At 43.8% G+C, this 25,060-nt stretch overlaps 7 protein-coding genes across 13 annotated transcripts; 4 read left to right on the top strand and 3 right to left on the bottom strand.

The window, feature by feature from the left end:
- Positions 1 to 379: 379 nt before the first annotated feature.
- LOC128254065 (anaphase-promoting complex subunit 2) lies at positions 380 to 3,465 on the top strand. The gene is made up of 8 exons (XM_052982865.1): positions 380 to 517; positions 579 to 1,095; positions 1,157 to 1,395; positions 1,452 to 1,632; positions 1,702 to 2,403; positions 2,567 to 2,830; positions 2,886 to 3,127; positions 3,188 to 3,465. The coding sequence occupies exons 1-8, from the start codon at positions 455 to 457 to the stop codon at positions 3,386 to 3,388; spliced, it is 2,409 nt and encodes an 802-aa protein (XP_052838825.1). The 5' UTR covers positions 380 to 454; the 3' UTR covers positions 3,389 to 3,465.
- A 195-nt stretch (positions 3,466 to 3,660) lies between these two features.
- On the bottom strand, positions 3,661 to 5,362 carry LOC128254074 (uncharacterized). 2 transcript variants are annotated; one of them, XM_052982881.1, is made up of 3 exons: positions 5,169 to 5,362; positions 4,221 to 5,110; positions 3,661 to 4,154 (listed from the first exon to the last, which is right to left on the bottom strand). In XM_052982881.1, the coding sequence occupies exons 2-3, from the start codon at positions 4,989 to 4,991 to the stop codon at positions 3,945 to 3,947; spliced, it is 981 nt and encodes a 326-aa protein (XP_052838841.1). In that variant the 5' UTR covers positions 4,992 to 5,110; positions 5,169 to 5,362; the 3' UTR covers positions 3,661 to 3,944. The 2 variants fall into 2 exon arrangements, with proteins under 2 accessions (XP_052838841.1, XP_052838839.1); XM_052982879.1 differs by having other exon boundaries at positions 4,221 to 5,362.
- Positions 5,363 to 7,210: 1,848 nt separating this feature from the next.
- LOC128254066 (putative transcription factor SOX-14) lies at positions 7,211 to 14,238 on the top strand. Of its 3 annotated transcripts, XM_052982868.1 has the most exons (3): positions 7,211 to 7,364; positions 8,052 to 9,080; positions 12,568 to 14,238. In XM_052982868.1, exons 2-3 carry the CDS (start codon positions 8,613 to 8,615, stop codon positions 14,041 to 14,043), a joined length of 1,944 nt encoding a protein of 647 aa, XP_052838828.1. In that variant the 5' UTR covers positions 7,211 to 7,364; positions 8,052 to 8,612; the 3' UTR covers positions 14,044 to 14,238. The 3 variants fall into 3 exon arrangements, with proteins under 3 accessions (XP_052838828.1, XP_052838826.1, XP_052838829.1); XM_052982866.1 differs by having other exon boundaries at positions 7,212 to 9,080; XM_052982869.1 differs by lacking the exons at positions 7,211 to 7,364; positions 8,052 to 9,080 and adding an exon at positions 9,360 to 11,239.
- Positions 14,239 to 14,366: 128 nt separating this feature from the next.
- Positions 14,367 to 18,263, bottom strand: LOC128254073 (peptidylglycine alpha-hydroxylating monooxygenase). Its single transcript, XM_052982878.1, has 8 exons — positions 17,936 to 18,263; positions 17,415 to 17,472; positions 17,260 to 17,347; positions 16,829 to 16,901; positions 15,287 to 15,419; positions 15,178 to 15,226; positions 14,782 to 15,120; positions 14,367 to 14,720 (listed from the first exon to the last, which is right to left on the bottom strand). Exons 1-8 carry the CDS (start codon positions 18,122 to 18,124, stop codon positions 14,552 to 14,554), a joined length of 1,098 nt encoding a protein of 365 aa, XP_052838838.1. The 5' UTR covers positions 18,125 to 18,263; the 3' UTR covers positions 14,367 to 14,551.
- LOC128254009 (paxillin homolog 1) lies at positions 15,441 to 16,768 on the top strand. Its single transcript, XM_052982773.1, has one exon. It carries the CDS (start codon positions 16,196 to 16,198, stop codon positions 16,766 to 16,768), a length of 573 nt encoding a protein of 190 aa, XP_052838733.1. The 5' UTR covers positions 15,441 to 16,195.
- A 149-nt stretch (positions 18,264 to 18,412) lies between the features above and the next one.
- Positions 18,413 to 21,776, top strand: LOC128254064 (PAS domain-containing serine/threonine-protein kinase). 3 transcript variants are annotated; one of them, XM_052982864.1, is made up of 3 exons: positions 18,413 to 18,690; positions 18,806 to 21,376; positions 21,438 to 21,776. In XM_052982864.1, exons 1-3 carry the CDS (start codon positions 18,654 to 18,656, stop codon positions 21,677 to 21,679), a joined length of 2,850 nt encoding a protein of 949 aa, XP_052838824.1. In that variant the 5' UTR covers positions 18,413 to 18,653; the 3' UTR covers positions 21,680 to 21,776. The 3 variants fall into 3 exon arrangements, with proteins under 3 accessions (XP_052838824.1, XP_052838823.1, XP_052838822.1); XM_052982863.1 differs by having other exon boundaries at positions 18,413 to 18,741; XM_052982862.1 differs by having other exon boundaries at positions 18,413 to 18,750.
- Positions 21,777 to 21,882: 106 nt separating this feature from the next.
- On the bottom strand, positions 21,883 to 24,982 carry LOC128254070 (oxysterol-binding protein-related protein 2). Of its 2 annotated transcripts, XM_052982875.1 has the most exons (9): positions 24,601 to 24,820; positions 24,288 to 24,483; positions 23,957 to 24,177; positions 23,373 to 23,631; positions 23,116 to 23,313; positions 22,851 to 23,052; positions 22,664 to 22,789; positions 22,367 to 22,590; positions 21,886 to 22,308 (listed from the first exon to the last, which is right to left on the bottom strand). In XM_052982875.1, exons 2-9 carry the CDS (start codon positions 24,320 to 24,322, stop codon positions 22,206 to 22,208), a joined length of 1,368 nt encoding a protein of 455 aa, XP_052838835.1. In that variant the 5' UTR covers positions 24,323 to 24,483; positions 24,601 to 24,820; the 3' UTR covers positions 21,886 to 22,205. The 2 variants fall into 2 exon arrangements, with proteins under 2 accessions (XP_052838834.1, XP_052838835.1); XM_052982874.1 differs by lacking the exons at positions 24,288 to 24,483; positions 24,601 to 24,820 and adding an exon at positions 24,945 to 24,982 and having other exon boundaries at positions 21,883 to 22,308; positions 23,957 to 24,231.
- Positions 24,983 to 25,060: the final 78 nt, after the last annotated feature.

Here is a 25,060-nt window from a genome sequence, read left to right as displayed (position 1 = left end):
TCAATCTCAATTTATCAATTTGTATGTATGTAAATAAGTCGTATGCAATTTTAATTTTAACTCTAATTGTTTTGTGTTTGCCAGAACATGAAGATATATTTTGAAACCTCTCGCTGTTTTTTACTTTTTGGCTACTGTACTCGTATCCGTAAATATAATTTATTTCAGTGTATCTGTTGTGCATGTTTATGGGATAGCTGATAAATATGGTAAAACTCATTAGGAATCTTATATGGGTTCGAACCTTTTTGGAATGAAATACAATAAACCAAGTCAGATAAGTTCAATATTCTTGAGATATAAAAGTATCTGATAACTAAGGAAATTATCGTCTATCGATACGGATGAAAGAGCAAGCATTATCGATAACGACACTGTCATCACTATTTGCATTTTGATTCCTCCGCAATTTAAGCAATGTTTTTGTATTGCCAAAAATAATTAATTATAAATAATGTGCGACTTTGATGTCTTGTGGGCGGATGTATTAAAAATATTTCCAGTTTTGGGAGGCGCGGTAAGATTATTTCTTTGTTTTATAACTATGAATTGGTTCTTATACTAATAAGCTCTTCCAGAATGCGGTTTCCACTGAACCAGTTGAGGAGAAGGTGTTCGAAAACGTTCGCCGGCACTTGAAGATCTTGGGGAGCATAGACACCTTCACGGCCCTAGTGGACCTGGAAATCCAATCGGCCATTCGCAATGTCCTGGTGCCAAAGTTCTGGAAACACTTCCACGCCGGCTTGGTGCCGTCGGAATTGCAGGGCGGGATTAACGACCAGGCTCAGGCCATTGAGGCTCTGCCCGACAAGAACCGACTGTTCACCCAGTTTATAGATGCCATCAACGAGCTGCACGATGGTTTCCAGGGCCTGATGCTGGTGAAGCCCAGACTAATCCACCTTATTGGGAGCGAAGGCAAACCCACTCCGAACTCGGTCAAGTTAATGCAGGAGGATGGGATTAAGAACTGCCTGAGGGACTCCCTGCTGGCTCAACTGCCCCCCACTTTCAGTGTGGTTGTGGGGGCCTTCTACTGGGTGCACTTTAAGCTCTTCACCAAAGCCTCTCATCTCGCCCTGTCCACCGTTGGTATAATAATAATCTTAGTCTTAATCTTATGGTCGTCATACTAACTTACTTTCCTTTTCAGACTCTGATGTGTTCGACGAGCTCCTGTGCGTGGGCTGCAACTTCGATGTGGAGCAGTGCTGTTGCCAAAGGCTGACGGAAATGGTCAACAAGACCAACATGAAGCTATTCGAGATGAACCTCATTGATCGTCTTACTGGAAGTGCTTTGACTGCGCTCATCAAGCTAAAAATCAAGGAGCATATCAACGACACATGCATGGGGATTTTCGATAGGAGTCATCTCAAGCAGCTGGAAACAGTGAGTGTAAAACCCCTCTAGTTGTTCCCAATAATTTAAATTTTGTACCTTAACAGTGGCTGTCGGATGTTATAATGTCCTGGCTGACAAACATATTCACAGAATGGAAATCTAAAGATGATACCAGCGAAATAGAAATTCCCGAGTCTGTCAAATCCTTCAAAGTCAAACTTACCTACTTTATGTACGAAACATTCGCTCAAAGCGTTATTGGTCAATTCTTTAGCATTATTATAGGTAAGCTTCAGTTATACCTATGCTTACCATTTTGTATAAATTAATTTACATATTAACATTGGTCAAAAGACTATCCAGATTCCATACCTGCCATAGATGACTTAAAGATTTGCATGGAGAAAATTGATATGCGCGTCTACCTCACTGAATCCCTGAGAAACTCTCTAGAAGCACGAATCTTGCATCCTGGAGTCAATACCATGGACATATTAACCGGCTATGTGGCAGCGATAAAAGCTATTCGTCATCTGGATAATACTGGAGTGATTTTGGAGATGGTTACTGCTCCAATAAAGGATTATCTGAGGAAACGCAACGACACAGTGCGACGTGTGGTAACTGGGTTAACTGAGGAAGGACCCACGGACTTATCCGAGGAACTCGCCAAGGGTGAATCGATTAAGGAAGGCAAGGACTCTGGTGCCGACGAGTTCAGCAACTGGGAAAATTGGGAACCGGATCCATTTGGAATAGATGCGAGCATCATGCAGTATAATAGCTCGAGAAAAATGAGATCGGCTGACATTATATCAATGGTGGTTGATATATACGGCAGTAAAGAGCTCTTTATGACGGAGTATCGCAATCTGATGGCAGATAGACTGTTGGCCCAGTTAGACTTTAATTCAGAAAAGGAAATTCGAAATCTGGAACTGCTGAAGATCCGTTTTGGGGAGTCCCTCCTGCACAGCTGTGAGGTGATGTTGAAAGATGTCACCGACTCAAAACGAATCAACGCGCACATCCACAGCGATGGCAACCGTACTGAAAGTGAGTTAACACCTATTAGAGCTTAGCTGATTGGAGTCATGAGCCCCGTGATCTATGACTTGGAGAACATGGGTTGATCGAATGGCTCATGAAAACATTGGAACTATGACTCCAACCTATCCTTAAGACTTATATTTGGTTATAATGAAACCTCTCTTTTTAGATCAGTTATTCGACATCTCTTCGCTGATAGTTTCGGCACAGTTTTGGCCTTCCTTTAACAAGGAGAGTCTTCAACTGCCTGAGGAGATCGAGAACGAGTTCAAGAAGTACACAAAGGCTTATGAGGCGTACAAAGGAAACCGTACTCTAAACTGGCGTACAGTAACTGGTCGTGTAAATATTGAAATTGAAATCGGGGACCGAACCATGGAAATGGTTGTTAGCCCCACTTTGGCGGTCATTATATACCACTTTCAAAACAAGAGTAAGTAAATACTGCACCCCAAATCAGATCAGCAACTCAAAATAAAGTGTTTCAGGTGAATGGACTATTGAAGACCTGAGCTCTATCACAAAAGTTCCACCCTCTGCCTTGCGACGTCGTCTAAGTTTTTGGCAAAATCACGGAATGATTTCGGAATCAACGCCAGGCGTCTTTACTTTGCTGGAAAAGGAGTCCGAGAAATCCCAATTCGAAGACATGAGTCTCGCAGAAGCCGACGAAGAGGATTTGGAATCCGCAATGGCTTCAGCAAGTGATCAAAGGGAAGAGGAACTTCAAGTAAGTGTATAAGTGTAATCTATGGATTTTTAGATATTAATATGCAATGTTCTTCCTTAGGTTTTCTGGTCCTACATCGTTGGCATGCTCACGAACCTCGACTCCATGCCAATAGACCGCATCCATCAGATGCTAAAGTTGTTTGCCTCTCACAGCGGTGGAGTGGAATTCACTCAGGACGAGCTGAAGCACTTTTTGCAGCGCAAAGTCAGAGAGCACAAGCTCATATTTTCGGGTGGAGTTTATCAATTGGCAAAATAAATTTAGGAAGCTTATCAAAATTAATTTTTGCAACGACTGAAGAAATCATGAAATAAATAAATGAATGAACGTGATAACGTTTATGAAATTTACAGTTCCAGGCTGAACGTTACTTTTTTCTTAACTATCGTCTAATCTATTTCTATTCAGGGCTTATCTGTCACCCGCGTACCCTGTAAAGCCTTCACTTTAACTTGTTCTCCAGTGAATAGCTTGAAGATTCCGAACAGCATGCAAGCAAACAGGTACACAAGAAAATACATACCATCAGATACGTCTAATGCTTAATTTATTTAAGGTTATATTCATTTATATGCTAATCCCGTTATCAACAAATTCAAACTTTTTAGGGTTCTTAAACTAAAGGCGAAGAAAAGTGTACTTGGTTTTGATATACTTTACAGGGTTAAACAGTTTTTGGTTTCATAAAATAAATCACGAAATCAGTGGCTAAATTGATCACTGTATACACGCAAACAACTTGTGCTAATTTAATTCTGTAATCGTTCTTAACTGTAATCTGTACATCAAAAGTTACTTCAGGTATGAAGACAGGCTAGTCCTCGTGCAAGAATCGAGCTTGGTAGACCGTTTCCCGATGAATGGGGCTCAGGACAGCGTTAAGAATGGGCGAAATCCGCCTGATCCGCTGCTGAAAGCGATCCCGATCCCGGGCCATCACCTGCCACTCGCTCTTCCTGGCCGCGCGGTAAGCATAGTCCCAGGCGAGCATTACGTGCACTTCGGGTTTCATGTTGAAGCGAACCTTGGGGTGTGAAAATTTAATGGATTAGTTATGCCAATTGTTTCGGAGAGGGTATGACTAACACACCTTCTTGACGGATGTCGAGCTGTCGTTGCTGCACTCGCAGGGCTCGATCTCTTCTGTGTCCTCGTCTTCACCGCATGCTGTGAACTGAACGCTGCTGTCGTCGTCGTCATCATCATCCTCTTCGTCGTCGTCGTCTACCTCGTCGTCCTCCCGATCCTCCTCCTCCGCATCGTCCTCAAAGCAAATGAAGCTATCCTCGCTGCACTCGGAGATGCTCCGCTGTCGCTGCAGGCGATCCCCCTTGGCTGACGCCGCTCCCGAGCTCCCAGCATTGTTGTTCCTGTCACTGGCCACCTGACTAGTGGGGCACTCCTCCGCGGGCTCCTTGAAACTCGGCTGCGGATGGGGGTGCAGGTCGATGAAAAAGTAGCAGGACGACGGAACGCAGCGGCGCAGGGCATCCAGTTCGAGGCCCGCCATCTTGGCGCCAGGCGGACTCTGCGCATTAACGCACTTGTGCAGCGCCGTCTGCATCTGGCTGACCACGTCCATGGCCATCAGCTTGAAGGACATCATGGTGGCCAGCGGGTCCAGGGGGTCGGATTGCATGGGCGGGATCAGCAGATCCTCGGGGACCTCCAGGGGCTTGGCCTTAGCCTCGGGCTCCTTGTGCACCTTGTTTGGTTTCCACAGCGAGCCAGTGGACAGGGGACGCGGCGTCGGTCCGAAGCGATAGTGCTCGTAGATGGGGGAGCTCATGTTCGCAATCAGGCGGAGAACAAAGAGGAAGGGGTCAAACAGCGCGCCCATAAGGGTGTGAAATTTCGACATCTAAACTTAAAGACACAAGTATGCTGTGGTAGGGATCCCTTGCGAAAGGCCATTTTCTTGAATTTGGCTTTGGGTGGCATCGTGGCCAGTTCAATTTGAGGCGGATTTATCCATGATTGCTGCGATTAACTAATGTAATGTGGGGTGAAATAACGCACATATATGGTGAAATGTTACGTATGTCTTGCATCCGATCCTTTGCGAGCAAGTTGATTTCAGTTGTAGGCTAGTTGGGCTTTAGTTTCTAGCGTATATAGCGAGATATAATTTCCAGGCACAGTAATATTGACAGTTTTACACGTTTTGTAGCTTAATAGTTCCATACTTTTTTCTTCACTGAAAAAATTTATCGATTACAGACGTTGAATCACCTTGGGGCTTGTTGTTATTGTGAACATTCACTCGTGCACCCGACAAATTTTTCACACTCATAATTAGTGTTCTTGCCTATCGATCTGCCATCTTTTTTTAAATTTTAGTTATGTTTATGTTAATTATGTTAAAAACACAAATTCGATCAAGAAAATTATTTGATTCCTTTATATATTGCGTTTCGCTAATGGGCGTTGTCATCACTCCTATCCTTATACATAATGCACCGTGTTATTTTTTTTTATTGCGATTTAAATATTACAAGTTCAGTATAATACATACACATATAACGTATTTGATATTTTATTATGTCCCTATGATGATTTTTTGATAGGTTCTGTAGGAAAGGAAGTTCAGTTCAGTCGACTTTAAAATATGGTCACCCTAAAACAGATTATCTATGTATATACATTCATACAAAATATATTGTCATAAAATTTTTTAATCTAAATGTTTTTTTTTGTTGTTGTTTTACATGTCACTTGTATCCGTCGTATTTAAGCCCCGTTTGACTTAAAACTCCAAACGCAATAAATAATTATAAAATATGGTTATCCTTTTGGTTATAGGTATATCCTTTTCTTTCTATCTAACCAGTTTTATTTGATTTTTTTTCCAAGTATTTAATTTCCTTTATCAACTTATTTTCTGAAGCCAAAGTTTGAAGCTCAGTGTAACTTGATTTAAATTTCATTCGAATTGGGCGAGTTTAACAAAGATCACGCATCTTGTAAATGATCACCCTGTAGGTAAGAACTGAAGATCGAGTCATTAAATCGTATGTATTTACCTATGTAAATGAAGCCAGACATAAATATATATTACTTAGAATTTAATTTAAAATAATGTATGACTTGCAGCCTTAAAAACTTAATATAAAATATTGCGGTCGCTACGATCAACAAGATTACTTCCGTGTCTCAGAGCACAATTAAATCATGCATACTCACATGTACATTGTTCTTTAACCGATATTTTATACCTGACACTGTATGAAAATGCAAGTGCATGTTCCGCTGCGTCATTCTGTAGATAAATATATACAAATAAATATATGCATCTATATCTGTATGTTCCTGCGGATTTTTTAAATACTCGACTTTAACTGCATATTATATCAGATCTTTTATATAGAAACATAGTGAGTACATATGTATGTGGGAATACGTACAATATCCATGTATTATTCAGATTTTCCGTACTCAAATGCGTTGAGAATTGTCTGAAATAAACAGAAGCCAGATTGATATTCATGCGCATATATTTACACGCGTATATATGAACAAACATACATATTCTCGCCAGTATATGCACACAAGCACACGTACAGATTAATCAAACAGCCATATGATTAATACACATTGGAACAGCTGATTCATAAGCGTCCCAGCCAATACATGTACATGCCCCACCCCCTCGCCCATATGTTCGTGCTCAGTTACTCACACACCAGCTGGCAGCGCTACTGCAACAGTTGATATAAACAAACTCAGGGCTGTAGTGGAGGGGGCGTCCGTCGAAGGGGGCGATTTTTGTTCGTGGCTATAAAAGAGAAGGAATCTTAAATCCATTGCAAGGGGAAATAAATAAAATAGCTAATCCAATATGTTTGGAGATGAAAGTCTAAAACAAATATTAAATAAACAAAGCAAAACGCTAATAAACTGCAGGTCCGCCCCTGGCTGTTCAAGGAAATCAGTCTGGCTGAGAGTCATTATGCACACACACGCTCGCACGAAACCTGCGCTCTCTCTCGGGCGCACACACACACTCCCACGGAATGTATCGGGCGCTGGTATGGGTGCATGTATCTGTATCTACGTGCTGCGGACTCAATCGTAAACTTTGCAGTCAGTTCACTTGAACAGCTGTGAGCGATCGACGTTGGTCGGGAACAAAACGAACACAGACACAGATACTCCACACGGACACGCATATATATGCATACTTATATGCATAATTACATACATCGCAGTACATGGGGGCTGCATAAGAAAACAAGTACAACAAAATCACAAAAAATATACAACAAAATAAAAACGTAAAATCTTTTGCGTAGTTTATTCGCTCGCGTCGTTCGTTTCGTTTCTTCACTTTACTTCACTCCAATCCAATCCAATCCAAACCAACTCGTATCTCATCGCTTCGTTTTTCGTTGTGCTGCGCTGCTTTGCGTTGCGTTGCGCCGAGAGTTGCGTTGCTTCTTCAGCTCGATTCGGATTCGATTCGATGTTTAGTTTAGATTGACCAGGACAAGAAGAAATGCCCTGGTCTCGCGCGACTCCGACTCGGTGAAGATATAAGCAATCTAGACCCCTAGATAAACTCACTTACTAACTAAACCTAGTAACGAAAACCTGTGTGCATAAATAAAGTTGTGATTAAGCATAGATATAACTAAATCGCCCGATCCCTCACACTTTTTAAAAAAAAACTTATTGTCAAAAAAACATTCGGTGCCATCTGAATCGGAATTTCAAAATAAAATCTGCACGAAAACATTATCAAAATATTTGGTGTTTCAAAATCAACACGTAAAACAAACACAACCAGACGCGCGAGTGCGAGAGTGTGTGTGCCGTGCAGCAGTATTAGTGACCACACAAACATAGGCACATAAGTTTGCATTACATACGTGTGTATTGTAAACTCTCTGCACATAAATACGAGCCAATCTATTTAATTCAGTTTCAGTGCATTTATAAATTAATAAAATGTACATTAAATACGGAGAGCGAGTGCGATTGTGAGTGTATACGTATATAAGCTCATTACACGGACGCAGCGAACGTGAGTCTTGGAATATTGCAAACACAAAACAAAAAATAAATAAATAACGAGGAACCAGTTTCACCTTGAGGAGCAATACCTAGTGCACACTCACACCACCGCCATCACAATCACACACATGCACAGCATATGCAGTGAACGCGAGTATTTTGCTAAATGAAACAGCCCGATCAGACTGCGACTACGAATACATAGTTCACATAGTGCATAGCATATATAGTGCATAGCATATATAGCTCATAATTCGTGATAAAGGCCCTGGACAAACCGAACCCAAACCCGAACCCGAACCAGAACCAAAACCAGAACGAAAACGCTCCGCTTATCGGTAACCCACCACTGCCACTGGTTCTGCGACTATGATTAAGCGGGGATCGGGACAACTGCCCTGGGATACAGATACCGACTCTGAGATGCAGATGCCCATCCAGATACCCCAATATCACTGAATGTGGAAAGATGATAGCTAAGCCCAACCAGGCCACCACCGAACCACCATTCAGTTTTCGCCCCGGAGCAGTGCCAACGGTTCCAGCAACCACCCCAGCGAGTATAAAGAGTCCAGCCCCAAAACCGGAGCCACCACTACTACCCCGCACTTCGCAACCCCAATCCCCAACGACTCGAACACAAAGCCAGCCAGCTATTACTCATCCAGCGGCTGTGGCTTCGCCTTCCGCGCCTGTTGCTGCAGCTGCACCGAACCCCGACACCCACACCCCCAGCCCCAGCCCCAGCCCCAGCCCCAGCCCCAGCCATCTGCACCTCGTAACCCCCCAAACCGTATCCAATATGGACGGCGAAAGATCTCCGAGCCACAGCGGCCATGAAATGACACTGAACATGAACGGCATCGATTCCAGCCTGGTGTTCGGATCTGCACGGGTTCCTGTCAACTCCAGCACCCCGTATTCGGATGCAACTCGAGTGAGTAACACTGCCTTGTCGACACTGCGCGAAAATTGGATCAAGTAATGGGTTCTTAATGATTTAATACTTGAGGTAGAAATACGGTTTCAGGTAGAATTAATCAATCATTAACAATAGCAAAAGAAAAGTAATACAATGGGAGTTTTATAGGTTTAAAATCAATTTTATAATATAAAATAGAAATACAGAGCACTTGTTCCTTAAAATGCAATACATATATAGACAGGGATGCATTTTAGTTGACACGTCATTTTGCCTCCCAAAGCCCCTATCCGGTGGCCTGATCTCATCATCGAGAGGAATATCCGTCCTATCGCCTCTATTTACATGTGCGCCCACTCAGCCAAAGTGAAATTCACGCCAGCGATGCACTTCTTATCAGCTCTAATGGGAACTACTTAGATAAACACGCACAGCTGTCCCGTCAAGGCAAACGTACTTCATATTCGGCAGCGAGACCCACATACGGAATACATACAAATACATTTTCCAGACCGGACAGGTCAACAAAAAGTTTGACTGATAAGATTTCCTCCAGATTAGATTCAAGTTTTTTGCGATTATTTTCTTTGTTTACAAATACAAGCACGGCAAAACAATTAATGTAGATTAGCAATCGAACGGACGTTTGTATTTATTTACGCTTGATCATAAAAGCTCAACTTCATTCTCTGACTTAATATGATGAAATACCCTTTTTAAAAGACTGATGGATGGGTATTTTGGTCGTATCGCCTGGGAGCACTGGCTGATATTAGTTCCCGACCATAGATACATTCACGGAATGCGTGGAAGTGCATTTTTTGTCCCCGTGCATTTACGGGGCGGTTGTACTCGCATTTCGCTTCCCTGATGACTCACATTATTTGTCGAGCTTGCATATATATATACATTTGTATCTGTATCTGTATCTGTGCGAGGCAGTGTGCGGATGGATATGCTTTTCGAGCGGATAGTACGTCTATAACTTGCGCTGCTTAACTGTGACCGATACATATTTCTTTATTTGTTTACATGCTGAAATGTTTTTGTCAAAACACGAGTTCCTCATGGCGATCTACCAAACCGCAAGAGTGTCTACAAGTATTCGTCATCTTGTTTACCATCCAGACAGTTTTGGTATGGTATAATAGCTAGCTATGCCAGCACCAGAACCAGAATCAGAACTCCCGAATATTATATATGTGTATGAATATTTGGCCAGGAATGCACTCACTGCCTCCTAACCAAAGTTAAGCGTATTTTAGCAAATAAGTGTGTAAATAATTGTGCGCGCACATAGCACACATAGCACACATAGCACATTTGGTGCATTGACCTTGCTTAGCAGTTTGTTTTTTACGGTTATTAGTGCGGACGGATGGAGGAGGCAATGGCTTTGCCTTTTGCCTTTGGCGTCACGAACAGAAAACTCAATTGCGTATTACCCGCGTATATATGTATGTATATATATGTATGTATGTGGTGGCATGTAGAGAAATAAGTGGGTACATATGTACTAGGGCCAGGCGTCGTTGACTTCTGCGACTACATGTTTTATCTTTACTGCAAAAAATGTATTAATATAGTATTCGAGCTGATGACCTTAGGTTCTAAGCGTGCGGCAGGAACGCTCGGTTAAAATCGAAAGCCACAGTCCCAGACCCAGACCCATTTCATCACTTTTACTTGTTCCCCAAAGAGTGTGTGTGTGTATATAATGCACATGTATCTGTATCTCACGGATGCGGGTGTCTGCAACTTCTGGCCTTAGTATCTGTGAGTGTTTTGGGCCCGAGTCTGGTGTGAGTGTGTTGTGTCTACAAGAGTCGGGCTGCTTATTAGACTTGAACTGAACTGTCTGACTGACGGCGACATTGAGAGTGAGTTTCGGAGCAGAGTTGCGAGGGCAAAGGCAAAGGCAATGGCACAGGCAATGGCAAAGGCAATGGCAAAGGCAATGGCCGATGGAGCATCGCATCCCGTCGGCCGCAATAGCATACACTCTCGTACCATCGCTTCAGTCGTTTCAGCTGAAAGTCTGCTCCACTCAGCCCGCTCAACTCATTTCAGTTCGGTTCAGTTCAACTCGCTACTGCCAAGGGTATCGCCATCGCCATCGCCATCGACATCGACATCGCCTCGGATGTGGCTGTGGATGTGGATGAACTCGCGAGGTACACGAACTGCTGCAAGGTCGAAGTTAACGCTATTAATAGGTAGTTTCTGCCGTCTCTCGCGGCGAGAATAAAACGGTTATTCACATTGGCCAAACGAGGCGACGCGTCACCGCTATGACCTACACCTATTCCAAATGATGGGCTACCGAGACTGAGACTGAGATTGAGATTGAGAATGTAATTGGCCTTATGCCCAGATCAGATCGAAGGGATTATCGAGGTGGAAACCAGGAAGCAGATGCGAATGCGAATGCGAATTAATGCATGCTCCCCACCCCAGTACATCGGCCCACTTGTCAGCATTTCGAGTGCGAGTGCCTTAACAACCGAAATATGCACATACAAACACAAACCATATTTCGTTTTAGGAGCGTTTTATTAACCTTGGCGAGGGACATTGAACTTCAAACGCCGCGAATACGTATTTCTCGTACAGATACAAATGCATACATACCGACATAGACAAGGCAGTATACAAAATACAAAAAATACAAAAATTCAAAATACAAAATGCATACATAGTACCTATGTCGGCGCACACAAATGTTCAGATGGACGGGTATACGTATAGTACACCTCACCTCTGGTGTGAATTTTATTTCCTAACTCTTTATCTGTGATACGTTAATATGCAATGAACATTTATATACGCAAAAGTATAATAGGTAAATGTGTTTTTCGCGTGAACGAATTAACGGAGCGTATCTACCTACATATTTGAGGTTTTTTTGCAAAAGTAAAGGAAATTTCGTTGTTCCATAATTTATGAATACAAGGGAGTGTAATTATTTATTTGCTTGGAAGTGCCGGAAGCAACGTTGAATAAGTATATGTGATACAAAATTATTCTTTTTAAAGGGTGATTTTAACCATACCTAGGTTAATAATTAAATCAATATTTTTTTACTTGGGTGGGGGTTTATTTTTGAACTGAAAACGGTTCTGGTTAGCTTTTAATTGAGGAAAAAGGAAACTGTTCATTTAAATTGAGAATATATTTTTCGGTAGTTGATGCTGGACCCCTAAATACATATATAATTATTTATATTTTAGCCAACTTAACAGATAGTTAGATGGGATGTAAGAAAATGATAAATATTTTTTTAATGAATTCTGACCCTTGAATATAAATATTACAATTTAGTTTTTAGCCAATACACATTTTTGTACAACTTAACAGATAGTTAAATGGGAAGTAAGAGAGCGGATAATATTTTTTAATGATTAATGAATAATACTTTTATTCCAAAGAGAACGTTCACTTGATGTGTTGCACTCTGTGAAAAGTAAAAGTAATTAAACTTCGGTTTCCTCTTTTTTTGCAGACCAAGAAACATTCGCCCGGCCATATTAAGCGACCTATGAATGCCTTCATGGTGTGGAGCCAGATGGAACGGCGGAAGATCTGCGAGCGGACGCCGGACCTGCACAACGCCGAGATATCCAAGGAGCTGGGCCGGCGATGGCAGCTCCTCAGCAAGGACGACAAGCAGCCCTACATCATCGAGGCCGAGAAGTTGAGGAAGCTGCACATGATCGAGTATCCCAACTACAAGTACAGGCCCCAGAAGAAGCAGACCCGATCCCCGGGATCAATGAAGCAGAGTCCGGACGCAGACGGCTGCGAAGCTAAAAATGACACGCCCAACAACTCACTGACCACGACCAATCTTGCAATTAATGGAGCCACCACTACCAACACTGCCGGTCGGAAAAGCAAAAGATCTACCTCTACATGTCAAACTGGTTCAGTTTCGAAGCGACTAAGGAACGATTCGGGTGATAACTCCAAGCCTAAATACGAAGTAAAGGAGGAGCCTGCCGAGCAGCACAATAACAATACCGTGGATATTATCCTACCCTCAGCCGATAATCTATTAAGCTACCAATCATCTGAATACTTACCTCTAAGCACGAATAGCAGTGCCGAGTGCGATGAGAAGCTACACTCAGACCTGAGCACGGGTCCGCTGGACGCCGACGTGGTGCATCGCTTCCTGCCGCTCTTCTTCACCAGCAACGAGGACTCGCAGCTGGAGGTGCACTCCTCGTCGCACAGCCACCACCAGAGCCAGTCGGATCCCACGGCGGGCCTGCTGGACGATCGCGAGGAGCTGTCCTCCGAGGAGGTGCTGCGCTATCTGCCCTACCTAGAGGTGAACTCCTCGTCGGCCGGTGGCCACAACTCGCTCAAGGTGGAGCTGGAGCCCAGCCTCAATGAGCCCGTGTTCGACTCCGAGGACAATATTGTGAACGATGCCAACTTGCACTCGGCCAGCCATCAAATACCTCCATATGTGCCTGATAGCCACGACTGCTTTGCGGAGGATTGCGGCGGAGGTGGTGGCGGCGGTGGCGGTGGCGGAGAGTGCTCCTCCCACCAGGAGCTCGAGTTCGAGGTGGTGCGTCCGCAGACCGTCACGATGACCATGACCTGCACGCTGCCCTACGGCGGCCCGGATGGGGGGCACACATTCCAGAACGACGACTTCAACCCAATGCCGTCGGCCGCCGAGGACAGCGACTGCAGCATACTGACCACCTCCAACTCGCCGCAGATCGGCTTCGGCAATGGCAGCGTCTTCGTGGAGGCGGACGCCATCGGGAACACTTGTACATACGCCCAACAAGACTACGCCGGAAATGTAATTGAAACACACAATGATCTCAACTACGCCGCACACGATAACAACGGAGCTCTACTAGCTTACACATTTGAGGACTTGCCGCCTCAGCCAACCGGTAGTCATTTAGAATTTAACACTAACAAGTACGAGTTTGCAAGTTATTATAAAATGTGAGAGTTATTTAAGTTTTGTGTAATTTATAACTAATCTAATTGTACGTTTATAATTTTACACCAAATTATATATATATATATGTATATGTATATGTATATCTATACAGATAAATACTATATATTCCATAAATTCTATATACAAAACAAACAACAACAAAAAAAACGAGAATAAAATGCTTTGCATTGAAAATATTTACGATGGAGAAGTTTCATTTAACTGCGTAGCGGCATTTCTTGATTCCTGCTATATACCTATGTGCGATATACGAGTGAGGGGATTGACCTTGCTAAATTAGATTTCAAATCCAATTAATTAGACTTCCGTTGGGATCTCGCGAATTATCTACATATGTTTATTTACACGCACAAATATTTTACATAAATCATTGGTGGTTAACGGAATAGGATGCTAAACCATCATCGGTTGTTATACACGATAAAATAATCCAGACAATAAAGTAGTATACATTCGTTTCGCTTTCCGCAGTCGCCAGTTGCCAGTTGACAGATTACAAAGTGCTCGCCTCGATATGTGGGATATTGTGTAGGCCGGAGTCGGGATTGGACCAGTAATAGTAGGGAGCGCCCTGGCTAAAGCAGAACTTCATGTTCAGGGTTTCCCCATGATCCACGTAGTACATGAGGTAAAAATTGCACATCTCGTCTTCGTTCGTGGGACTGTACACAATGGGTACTTGGTAATTAAAGGTACTTGTATGTTGGCTTGCAGAACACATACCCAATTTTGGTTATCCGATGTCGCGTACTCTCCATCGTACACCTCACCGCAATCTTGTCGCCCTCCACAATGGGCTCCCTGTTGCTGATGTTGTAGAACATCTGGGGCGTGAGGGGATCCCTCTTGCCCAGCTGCACCCACTCCTGTTCGCCTTCGCTGTCGGTCCTCACCCGGTAGCCGGAGACCACCTTTCCCAGGCCATGGGTGTGCACGCGGTATGCGAAGGGATGCAGGACCTTTGGCTCATTCACCTCGCAAGCGGTTTCCAGGTGCTCCGTTTTCATGGCCGGAATCATTCCGTCTGTGCCCAGCAGAAGAGTGCCAGCCAACTTTTTGAGACTGTCAGGGAAATGTATAATTACTATTAAGATATATTTTAATAAGCCAACAACTTACGGCTCTTCTGTGTAGTCCAAAAACACGCCAGAGTCATCGGTAGAACCATCTGAAAGAGATATCATTTATTTGAAATCCATTTTATTATTATGTCCCTTAGAGTACTCACCTTTGAATTTATCAATGTGGGAATAATGAACCTGCAATACCAAGTACTTGATGGCCGAATTCTTGCCCACCTTGAAACCCACTCCCTCGGGCAAATTCAGCCTCTGGGCATCTCTGGCCCAAGCATATATGATCTGTGTAAATATAAGCACGAGTTCGGTTAATATTTATTTTTGTAATTAAATTATTTATTAGCACCTTCACACGAATGTTTGTTTTTGAGAGAGTTGGCGAAACAGGTTTCAGGTTTATGTATTTTTATACAGTCAAGAACTTATTTTCGAAAAAGTTTTTTTTGGTTTAGGTTTTCTATTCCTTGCCTGTCATTAAAAAGCAAACCAGAAACTACCCACTATAAGTACCTATTTATTTTCAAAACTTGTGCTTTGCTATACTGTAAAAACTATATTTTAGTTTGGTCTACTAAACAAATATGTGGTTGTTTATTTTTTCCCTAGAATTTTCATCTTGTATTTCGTGCCATAGCCATAAGTACCTTGCATAGCACTTAATTATTATTTTAGTGCTATAACTATCATAAGCTTTAAACAGATTCTGGTTTTGTGGTTTTTAAGCTTTGAGTAAAAATGAGCGAAAACTTTTTTAAAATTTAATTGTAGTTTCCCCAATCGATTGTCATAAATTTATGACAAAATATAATAATAATTTTATGATAAAGTTGGTTTAAAACGTTAGCTAAGTGTAACTTTTAAAATTTAACTGTAGTTCCTGGAAATGATACTCATATTCATACAAAAAATAGATGAAGAGTTAATATCTTTATATTTAAACTGGCCCAAACTTTGGAGGCTTTCCCACTTCTGTCAAAATAAAGAAAATACCGAAAATAGATCTTTCGACAATCCTTTTAAAATTTGTAATTTCCTATCCAGAAAGCATTTCTCGAAGCATGACCCCTTCTATTTGCTGCAGGTGCAACGAGCAGATTCGGCACCGGGCAGTTTGCAGCTTGGGCAAGGCGTACCATCCGCACCACTTCACCTGCACGGAGTGCGGCCTGGTGGTGGATCCCCGCCTGTTCTTCGCCGTGGACGACGACGTGGTCTGCGGTGAGTGCTACCTGGGCCACCATGCCGCTCGGTGCTCCGCCTGCCGGACGCCGATTCTGGAGCGCTGCTTCAGCGCCGTGGGCCGCAAGTGGCACGAGAGGTGTTTCCGGTGCGTGAGCTGCAGCAAACCGCTGATCTCATCGTCCTTTTTCGACATCAACGGATACCTCTTCTGCAAAAAGCACTTCCGGGAACAGTTTTCGCCCCGCTGTGCCGCCTGTGGGGAACCGATCGAGGATCGGGCTGTGGTTGCGCTGGCCACCAAATGGCATGTGGAGTGCTTCAGGTGCTTCATCTGCCGCCAAAGAATCATCACCGGTGGTTTTAGGATCCACAAAGGACAACCCATCTGCCTGGCCTGCTGCCAACCCACCACCATCGCCTTGAGCCCCCAAAATTTGTGTGCCTTATAAATGTCTAAATGTTTAGCGGTCTTTATCCTGATTTAAATGGGGAGAGAGGGACTTTCATACCTGAGAACTCGAGTGGGGAGCACAGGGACTGGCCGACTCCTCTTTGGAAGCTCGGTTCATCTCGCCGCAGTTCCTGTTTTGCAAAATATTTAAATGTCATTAATGGGTTCCAGTAACAAACCCAGAGAAAAATCATGGTAAATCCAAATATTTTCATTTTGAATTAAATGGTTTCGGTACTTATTTAGCCCCGAGGGGTGTTGTGTTTAAATCATTTTTATTTTTATATAGGGAAAAATTTAGTTTTTAATTAAAAAAAAATTTAAATCTACAATTTTTTTATTGGATAAAGCAATTTAATATGTTAATATTTCATTATGATGCTTTTAGTTTACTTTAAATAAGTTTTGTATTTTAAAAAACAATGTTGTATTGTAATGTTTAATTTTACTATGAAGTTTTTCTCTGGGTGTATGTACTCAGCTACTTACCAAGTACTTTTCGCTGTTCCAGGTTCTCCGCATCCGTAGAGCAGCATGTGATGAGCCGTGTTCATGGTGGCATTGGGATTGAAGCCAACTATAGGGATTAGAAAAAATAAAAGCATTTAGTTTTTAATTGAAGATATTCGGTTACAAGAACATACCAATATAGTAGGTGGTAGTTGGATCGACTTTGATTGGAGTGCACAAGTACAAGTCCGGCTATACATGTTTTGTTAGTTTTGTTAAAAAAAAGAATATTAAACTGGATTAGTCAACAAGTATTATTCACAATCCAAATAACAGAGTGGCCTTCGGTGGGCCCTCTGCCCTTTTTGCCACCCTCGTAAGTTTCTGTATCTACGGCGCAGGTTCGAAAAGTGCAATCTACAGGTTTCAACGGACTCCAAGGCACTACATGTGGGTGTCGAATCGTGTGTGTATTCGAGGCACCTTAACCAACCATATGGAAAAATTTGCACATTATACGAAGAGGTTTTCCAGATGCAAATGCAATGCACATCCCATATAGAGTACAAGCATTGACATATAGTTCCTCTGTATATTTGTTCGTTTTGTTGATTAAAGAGAAAAGTGGATACAGAAACGCACAGCTGGGGAAGTTTGCTCATCCATATGGGTCGAACTTACATATCTTACATATATTTTGGAATAATACACTTACTGTTTGCGGGGAAACCATGGGCATCAGGAAGGGAAACGATGCCGTTGAGCCTGTTGCCGAGTTGCTGTCCAGATTCTGTTGATACACCGAGTTTTGGTAGTTCCCCCCCTTTACAAGGCCCTCGACATTTATCAGGCTGATAAGCAGGAGGAATCCCACGGGAACGCTGATCTCGGATATTCGTGGCATTTTGCGTATGCCTTTCTCAATAACTTCAGTGTGCACTGTATAATACTTTTTGAGAAAACCAAACAAAAAACCTTCCCGTGCGGAAGAACAATACGTTTCGTATTGCGCCCTGATATTTTTCCACACGTAGCTAGGCCCAGCTTATATATATATATACTTAGTACAAGTATGGCAGGTGTTATCGATACTTAGAGCCGTTATATCGATGGCCAAGCCAGGGCTGCGAGCAACTTGTTAGCGGTACATTTCAAAACATTTTGCAAATGCATGGAGTACATGGATGTTTTACTAAAACTGGGGGTTAGTTTGCAGGCAGAACACCTGTTAGTAGTTGAAATAACCCAAAAAAGCAAGCTTATATAGCAGGGGCAGCCTTAACTTCGACCCACTGGGAAAATCCCTAGCTCGCATGCGCCAAACAATTGATTTTTTTAAAAACACAATTCCAATGTTTATGGTGCGCTCTTGGGGATTCAGTTTAAGGCCCAAAGTTGGAACTGCTGGAATTTGGAAAACATCTGCCGTTTAAATGGAGGAACAGGGCGACGTGATGGACCAAGGCGCTGGTAAGCTGAACAATTCAAAAGCCCAGGGCCCCAGAAACCGATGTGCCAACGGTAACGCAGGTTGAATGCAAACACGAGCAATGTTTAATTATTTACCAAAACCAATGACTTTTAGATGACCCCATTGTGAGTAGTCGCCAGGATTCGTCGAGTAAGCTGAACTTGATGGATGCCAGTTCGTTCAGTATGCCGCCTCCGAATCTCCACTCCTCCAAGGTGATCAATCCGAACAAGGCGATATTCACCATAGACGCCAACACGGGACAGATATTCATAGTGAACAACAAGGCCTGCCAACTGTTGGGCTACACCTCCCAGGAGCTGAGGAACAAGGGCTTCTTCGATCTGCTCAATGGCAAGACGGAGAGCCACATCTCCTCGCTGGCCGAGATGCAGATCGAGGGCGACGAGGGCCGGGTGGTCCTGCTGAGTGGCAAGGTGATCGAGATGAAGACCAAGACGAGCAACAAGATCCTCGTGTCGCTCTGGATCCGACAGATCAGCAGCGATGGCAGGCACATAGCCGTGGCCGAGCCGGTGGAGAGGCACATATGCCACCTGAGCACCGATCGATTCGGGGTAATCACCTCCGTGGACTCCACCACTTCGACGATATTCTTTTACGAATCCACCGAAAGTGTGGTGGGCCTCAATGTCACCGCCCTGATTCCGTTCATAAAGCTGCCCGATCCGGACAGCCGGGAGTTGCCGAAGAGCCTGCGAAAACAGAGGGCCACCGGAAGAACCACGGACAATGTGAAGTTCCCGCTGTGCCTGCTCCTGGCCCTGGATGAGGGCTCAGGCCTGAACATCACCGTGTGGGTCTTTCAGAACCTCAGTGGCCTGCTCGTGGTGGACGATGTGGGCAACATACTGATGTGCAACCAGCCCTTTTCGCTGCTGATGTTCGGCTATGGCCAGGACAAGATCATGAACATGCATATATCCTCCATTCTGCCCAACTTTGGCAAGGACTCGCGGGAGGACAAGAGCCCCAATGTCTCGAACACCTCGATAACCAGCAACGACTGGGAGCCGGACACCGATCCCTTTGTCCTGGACAACGACTCCTCGCTGCAGTCCTGCCGAAAGAGCTCCGCCAATAAAGTAGCCATGCCAGTCCAAGCCCACAACGAAGCCTCGGCGAGTGATGTCCACCTGGAGGGCAGCGGTGGACTGTTCTGCGATCTCCGCCAGCCAGACGACTGCACCATAGATGACATTTTAACGCCAGTGAATGCCTCGAATAGCTTTCCCGCCGACGAGTTCGAGGGAGGATTGCACGAGATGCCGCTGGACAAGGGAAAGTCCGCCTCGACGGAGACTTGTGATGCGTCCGGCAGCAATCCCGCCACCAGGCTGCTCAGCTCCATCAACGGCAGCTTCGTGGGCGAGGCCATCCACGCCGACGGCACCGTCATCGAGGTGGTCTACTCCGTGCTGATGCAGATCCTGCCCTGCTCCAATCGGGTGTACTGCATCTGGGTGTGTCGCAACCCCAGCACTCGGCTGGATGGCGATAAGTACAACTACGCGAATCTCACGTCCACATTCAACAGCATGGCCAGCACCATTGAGCAGTCGCTGGGTCAGGTCATAAAGAGCACGGCGGCCCAGAACTCCAGCAGGCCGAACTCGCTGTCACTGGTCTGCAAGTACGAGGACGAGCTCTATGTGGGGGACTACAGCAAGCACTACACCTCGATACGGCAGATCGGGCGGGGAGCCTACGGGTATGTGAACATGGCCTTCCGCAACACCGATCGACTGCTCGTCATCACCAAGTTCATTCTGAAGGAGAAGCTCTGCTCGCAGTTCATGGTCAAGAGCCGCGACTGCAAGGAAGTTCCTATCGAGATCCATCTGCTGCAGACGCTGAGCCACAAGAACATTGTCTCCGTGCTGGATGTTTTCGAAAACGACCTCTTCTACCAGCTGGTCATGGAGAAGCACGGCTCCGGCATGGATCTGTGGACGTTCATCGAGCGGCGACCGCTGATGGATGAAAAGCTGGGCAGCTACATATTCCGTCAGGTGGCCGATGCCGTCAACTATCTGCACGAGCAGAAAATCCTGCACCGCGACATCAAGGACGAGAATATCATAATTGATCATAATTTCAACATTAAGTTGATCGATTTTGGCTCTGCCACCTTCATGGAGGAGGGCAAGTTCTTCTCGACATTTTACGGCACCACGGAGTACTGCAGTCCGGAGGTCCTGGCCGGCAATAGATACGTGGGTCCCGAGCTGGAGATATGGGCCTTGGGAGTCACCTTGTATGTGCTGATGTTCTTCGAGAACCCATTCATCGATGTGGAGGAAACGCTCAAGGCAGAAATTCAGATACCCAAAGGGGTGTCCGACCAACTGAGCCGTCTACTGAGTTCCATGCTGAACAAGGACCCCAAGTACCGCTGCACCATGCACCAGCTGATAACCGATCCGTGGCTCACCCAGGAGGTGAACCCGTCGGTGTTCAGCTTCTCGTGGATTGTGCCCTGCAAGGCGCACGAGGCCAATCCGGATATATACTTCTCCGGCTACTTGTACTCCAGCACCTCGGTGCTGTCCACCATTTCGCCACAGGAGAGCTTCTCGCACATCGAGGAATCCTCCATTGGCGGCAGTGATGATGCCAGACTGGCGTCCCACAGGACGGGTCTCAAGTTGTGTGTTAATGAAGGTGAGTTTCAGGGATATACCTATTGCTATTGAGACTTTGTTAAGATTCGTTCTCTTGTCAGCCAAACACAACAAGATGGACACGCTCTATGCAAAACAGTTCCAGTTGAACACTTCAGTTAGTAATCACGAACTGAGGGCCTCGTTACCTGACTCCAGCCACACCGAAATCGGGGGCTCCATATGCTCTTCGAAATCGGAAAACGATATATCTAAGAACAAACTGGAACCCTGCGTCTCTGCCTACAATGTAGTTAGCTTGCACGACGTGAGCACGAAACCTAAAACGCTTGACCTAAAGTAGAGTACTTAATATCTGTTGTAAATGTGTAAATCTAGCCTATACATACTGTCATGTGTAAATAGTAGCATCTGTGAGAGGACAATTAAGGACTGGGGGGCTAAAAAGAAATGTGTAGAAGAAAATAAACCAATTTTATTGTTACTTCTAATGTTGTTTTAGTGGATATCTTACCTTTCTACCCTGTTTCGGACAAAATTAGAACATTTACTTTTGCTTTATAGCGCAACAAATAACTGAATAACACTTTAATTGCTTCGTATGGAATCGTCACGAGTTAACAACTATTTATACACACACATAAAGACTACAGGAAAGTAAGCGTTCAACTAAATGTCTATATGGATGCTTGTGCGACTTGATTGACTAGAGGTTAAAAGCTCTACCAGATCATTTGATCACGTGATCGTCTTCAACGGAAGTAAATGGAAATTTATGCTTGCGTTTGCCAATCATCCAGTTATTAACAGCTATCAAACTTTTTACAAATATATATATACTGTAAGCATAAGCATTCTACAAAATGTGTCTAAAATATCGTATCGGTGTTCTCGTATTTGCGGTCCCAATAGCCTCCACTATATAGCCAATCGTCGGTTTTGGTACAGGGGTTAGTTACGTATTTAAACCACCTAGAATTGCGAGTTCTTAGTGAGTGAGCAATCAATTGCTTTGTCAGTGCTATTTTACCTGGGAGTCCATTCATCGCCACTGGTGGATTTCCTTTGTTTCCGTGTGTGCCTTTGTTTCTCCTCGAGACGTGTCTTCTCCTTGGACGCACCATCCAAGTTTCCCTCCTCTAAGTGTAATATATCAGGTCGCAGTCGCGAATCGGTAGGGCAAAGTGTTAGCGGTGGTTTCATACTATTATTCATAGCATTAAGCTGCAGCGCAAAATGCGTAAACTGGTAATACTACAAATAAAATTTTAAATTTTATTTATTTACAGGGATTTGTAGGGATTTTAAGGTAGTATACACAACTCACCTCGTTACAATTGGAAGGTCTGGGCTTACAGCTCCACAGTGTCGTGGAGTCTGGTATGTCAATTGAATATGCAGAATCACTCTTTGGTATGTCACCCTCTTGCTCGAGCGGTGGGTAGCTATCGTTCTGAAATGTAACAATTTTTGAGATACTCCTCGATGGTAACTCAAGAAAGTCTTACACTTACATCTTGAATGGAAAGGCTGCGGAATGAGTTCAGCTTGAAGCTATTCAATTTCGAGAACATTTTCTTGGGCGTCCCGTTCGGCGAACCCTCACAATCGTCATTCTTTCGGGTTCCCTGCTTCAGATACTGGATGTAGGAGTCGGCAGAACAGCATTTGATAAACTCGGTCCATTTGCCATACAGGAAGTATAGGTTTTTTTCACTAAAAAATAATATTAATTTCTTAATTTTATTGCTCTAAGTCTTAAAGGTTTCCTAGGCTTACCTAGCATCCTTAACAAATCCCTCAACGCGATGCAAGTTTTTGGCCCCCGATCCGGCGGATTTGAAGGTGAGACTTGCCACATGGCCAGTGGAGTGATTGATGATCTCCATCTTTCCATATTGCTCTATCCACAGTCGGCCCACAATTATATTGTGAACGCAGCAATTGACATTAGTCCAACTATAAGATTCGTTCCATCTGAACAATAGGTAGTGTTAAGAAATGTTCTTTTCTAAATAACATTTAGTAAAACATACTTTGGAAACTCAATGGTGACTGTTCCCTTGGGGTTCACCTCAACACTCTTGCCCCAAAACTTGATTTTTGGGTTAATGGTGCCGTGAAACTTAAAGTCTTTCGATTCCGCATGAAATGCAGACACTGGAGGATGATGGGAAACTTGCTCGCAAACAATTCGATAGTCGCCCTTTTGCAGCTCGTATGTTTCACCAAGAAGTGGATTAAATGGTTTTCCCAGGCGCTCCCAGTTTGAGGCTAATGCTGATACGGCAAAGGCTGAAACATAAATTATATATTTGTGTTATTAAATGTAATATTGATTAACTGATGGAGTACACATATCGGTTGGGTTTGTGATTCAGTGCAGATATATATCATGCTTTTAAACATTTAGTCATTCAATCACATTCTATAGGAAAATTTTAGCTCATAAAAATCAAACTACTGATAACACTCAACCACAGCGATATGTATGTACATATTAGACCTCAAGTAGTCATCACTTGTTATAAACAACTTTCTGTCCTATGTTTGCAATATTGATAGCTACATTTTTATAGGGTTTTAGAACCCCTCTCCCCAATCTCTGAACCCCACTCACCCGCCACGTATTTCATCCGTTCCGCCGGGGTTTCCTGGTGGGCAGCCTCCGTGAGGAGTTCCGCGTACTCCATGTACTCGCAGAGTCTCTGGAGGAAGCTCAGCGGTTCGTTGAGCATGACTGGCATGGTGATCTTGCTCAGGTCCTTGCCAATGCAGTTCTTCAGGATGGCCCAGATACTGACCTCCTTGCGGGAAATCATCGGAGCTGGAAGTTCGGTTCTGCGAGTGATAAAGATAAAGATAGAAACGATATAAAGATAAAGATATAGAGGTAAAGTGATTGAAAGGGTGAGTCACTCGGTGGTGATTTTGCTCTATAGACCACTTACCTTTCCACTTGATCGGTATGGTCGCCCTCTGCCATTTTTGGACTCAAGTGCAGCTATACCCGAAAAACTGATTGCCTTCGTGGGTTAATTGTGTGAGCTCAATTGACTGCCAGTTGACCCTCTGATACGGAGACGAGTAAGTTTACGCTTGGAAAGACATGTGCGGAGTGAGGCGACGGTTGGGCCAGTCCAAAATCTAAAAGGGTTTGAGCTTAATCTTAGCAACTGAGATTACTCGAGCACTCCGATTATACTATATATGCAGTATATGTGTGTGTATATGTATATATGCCATACCTATTGGGTTGTATACCTTTTGTTCGTAGTCGCGATTTCGATGGATTGTAATCTTGTGACCAGGGTTTGTCACTCATTGATTTCCCTACGGCTAATGAACGCTGGGCATGCAGGTGTTGTGTGTGAGCTGAGATCCGTTTTACTCCGATTCACATTGTGACTAAACCGTATTTTGTATTGTACTAATTGAGGTGTTTGCGTGTTGTACCTAGCACTTACACTAAAATATAAGCTTTGGACGAAAATTTAATCAATAGTGATAAGAAAGCTTTGGCCAACAGCTTTTCAAGCGCGAAGCTTTTCGCAGAGTTGATTTGGCCAAATCGATTTATGTTTTTCTGTTTTTGATTTGTTTTATGTCTTTGTGTGGGTGTGTTTACCATTTGATGAACACCTATTTCAGCAATAAAATTGGTTCGACTTCAAGATACCCGCTAATCAAAAAAAGTTCCCCCTAAAAGCTTACGGAAAATGTG

The sequence above is a fragment of the Drosophila gunungcola genome, assembly GCF_025200985.1.
Source record: "Drosophila gunungcola strain Sukarami chromosome 2R unlocalized genomic scaffold, Dgunungcola_SK_2 000004F, whole genome shotgun sequence".
Lineage (NCBI taxonomy): Eukaryota > Metazoa > Arthropoda > Insecta > Diptera > Drosophilidae > Drosophila > Drosophila gunungcola.
The sequence above is the reverse complement of the archived record's forward strand: the minus strand, read 5'-3'. Positions and strand labels throughout refer to the sequence as shown.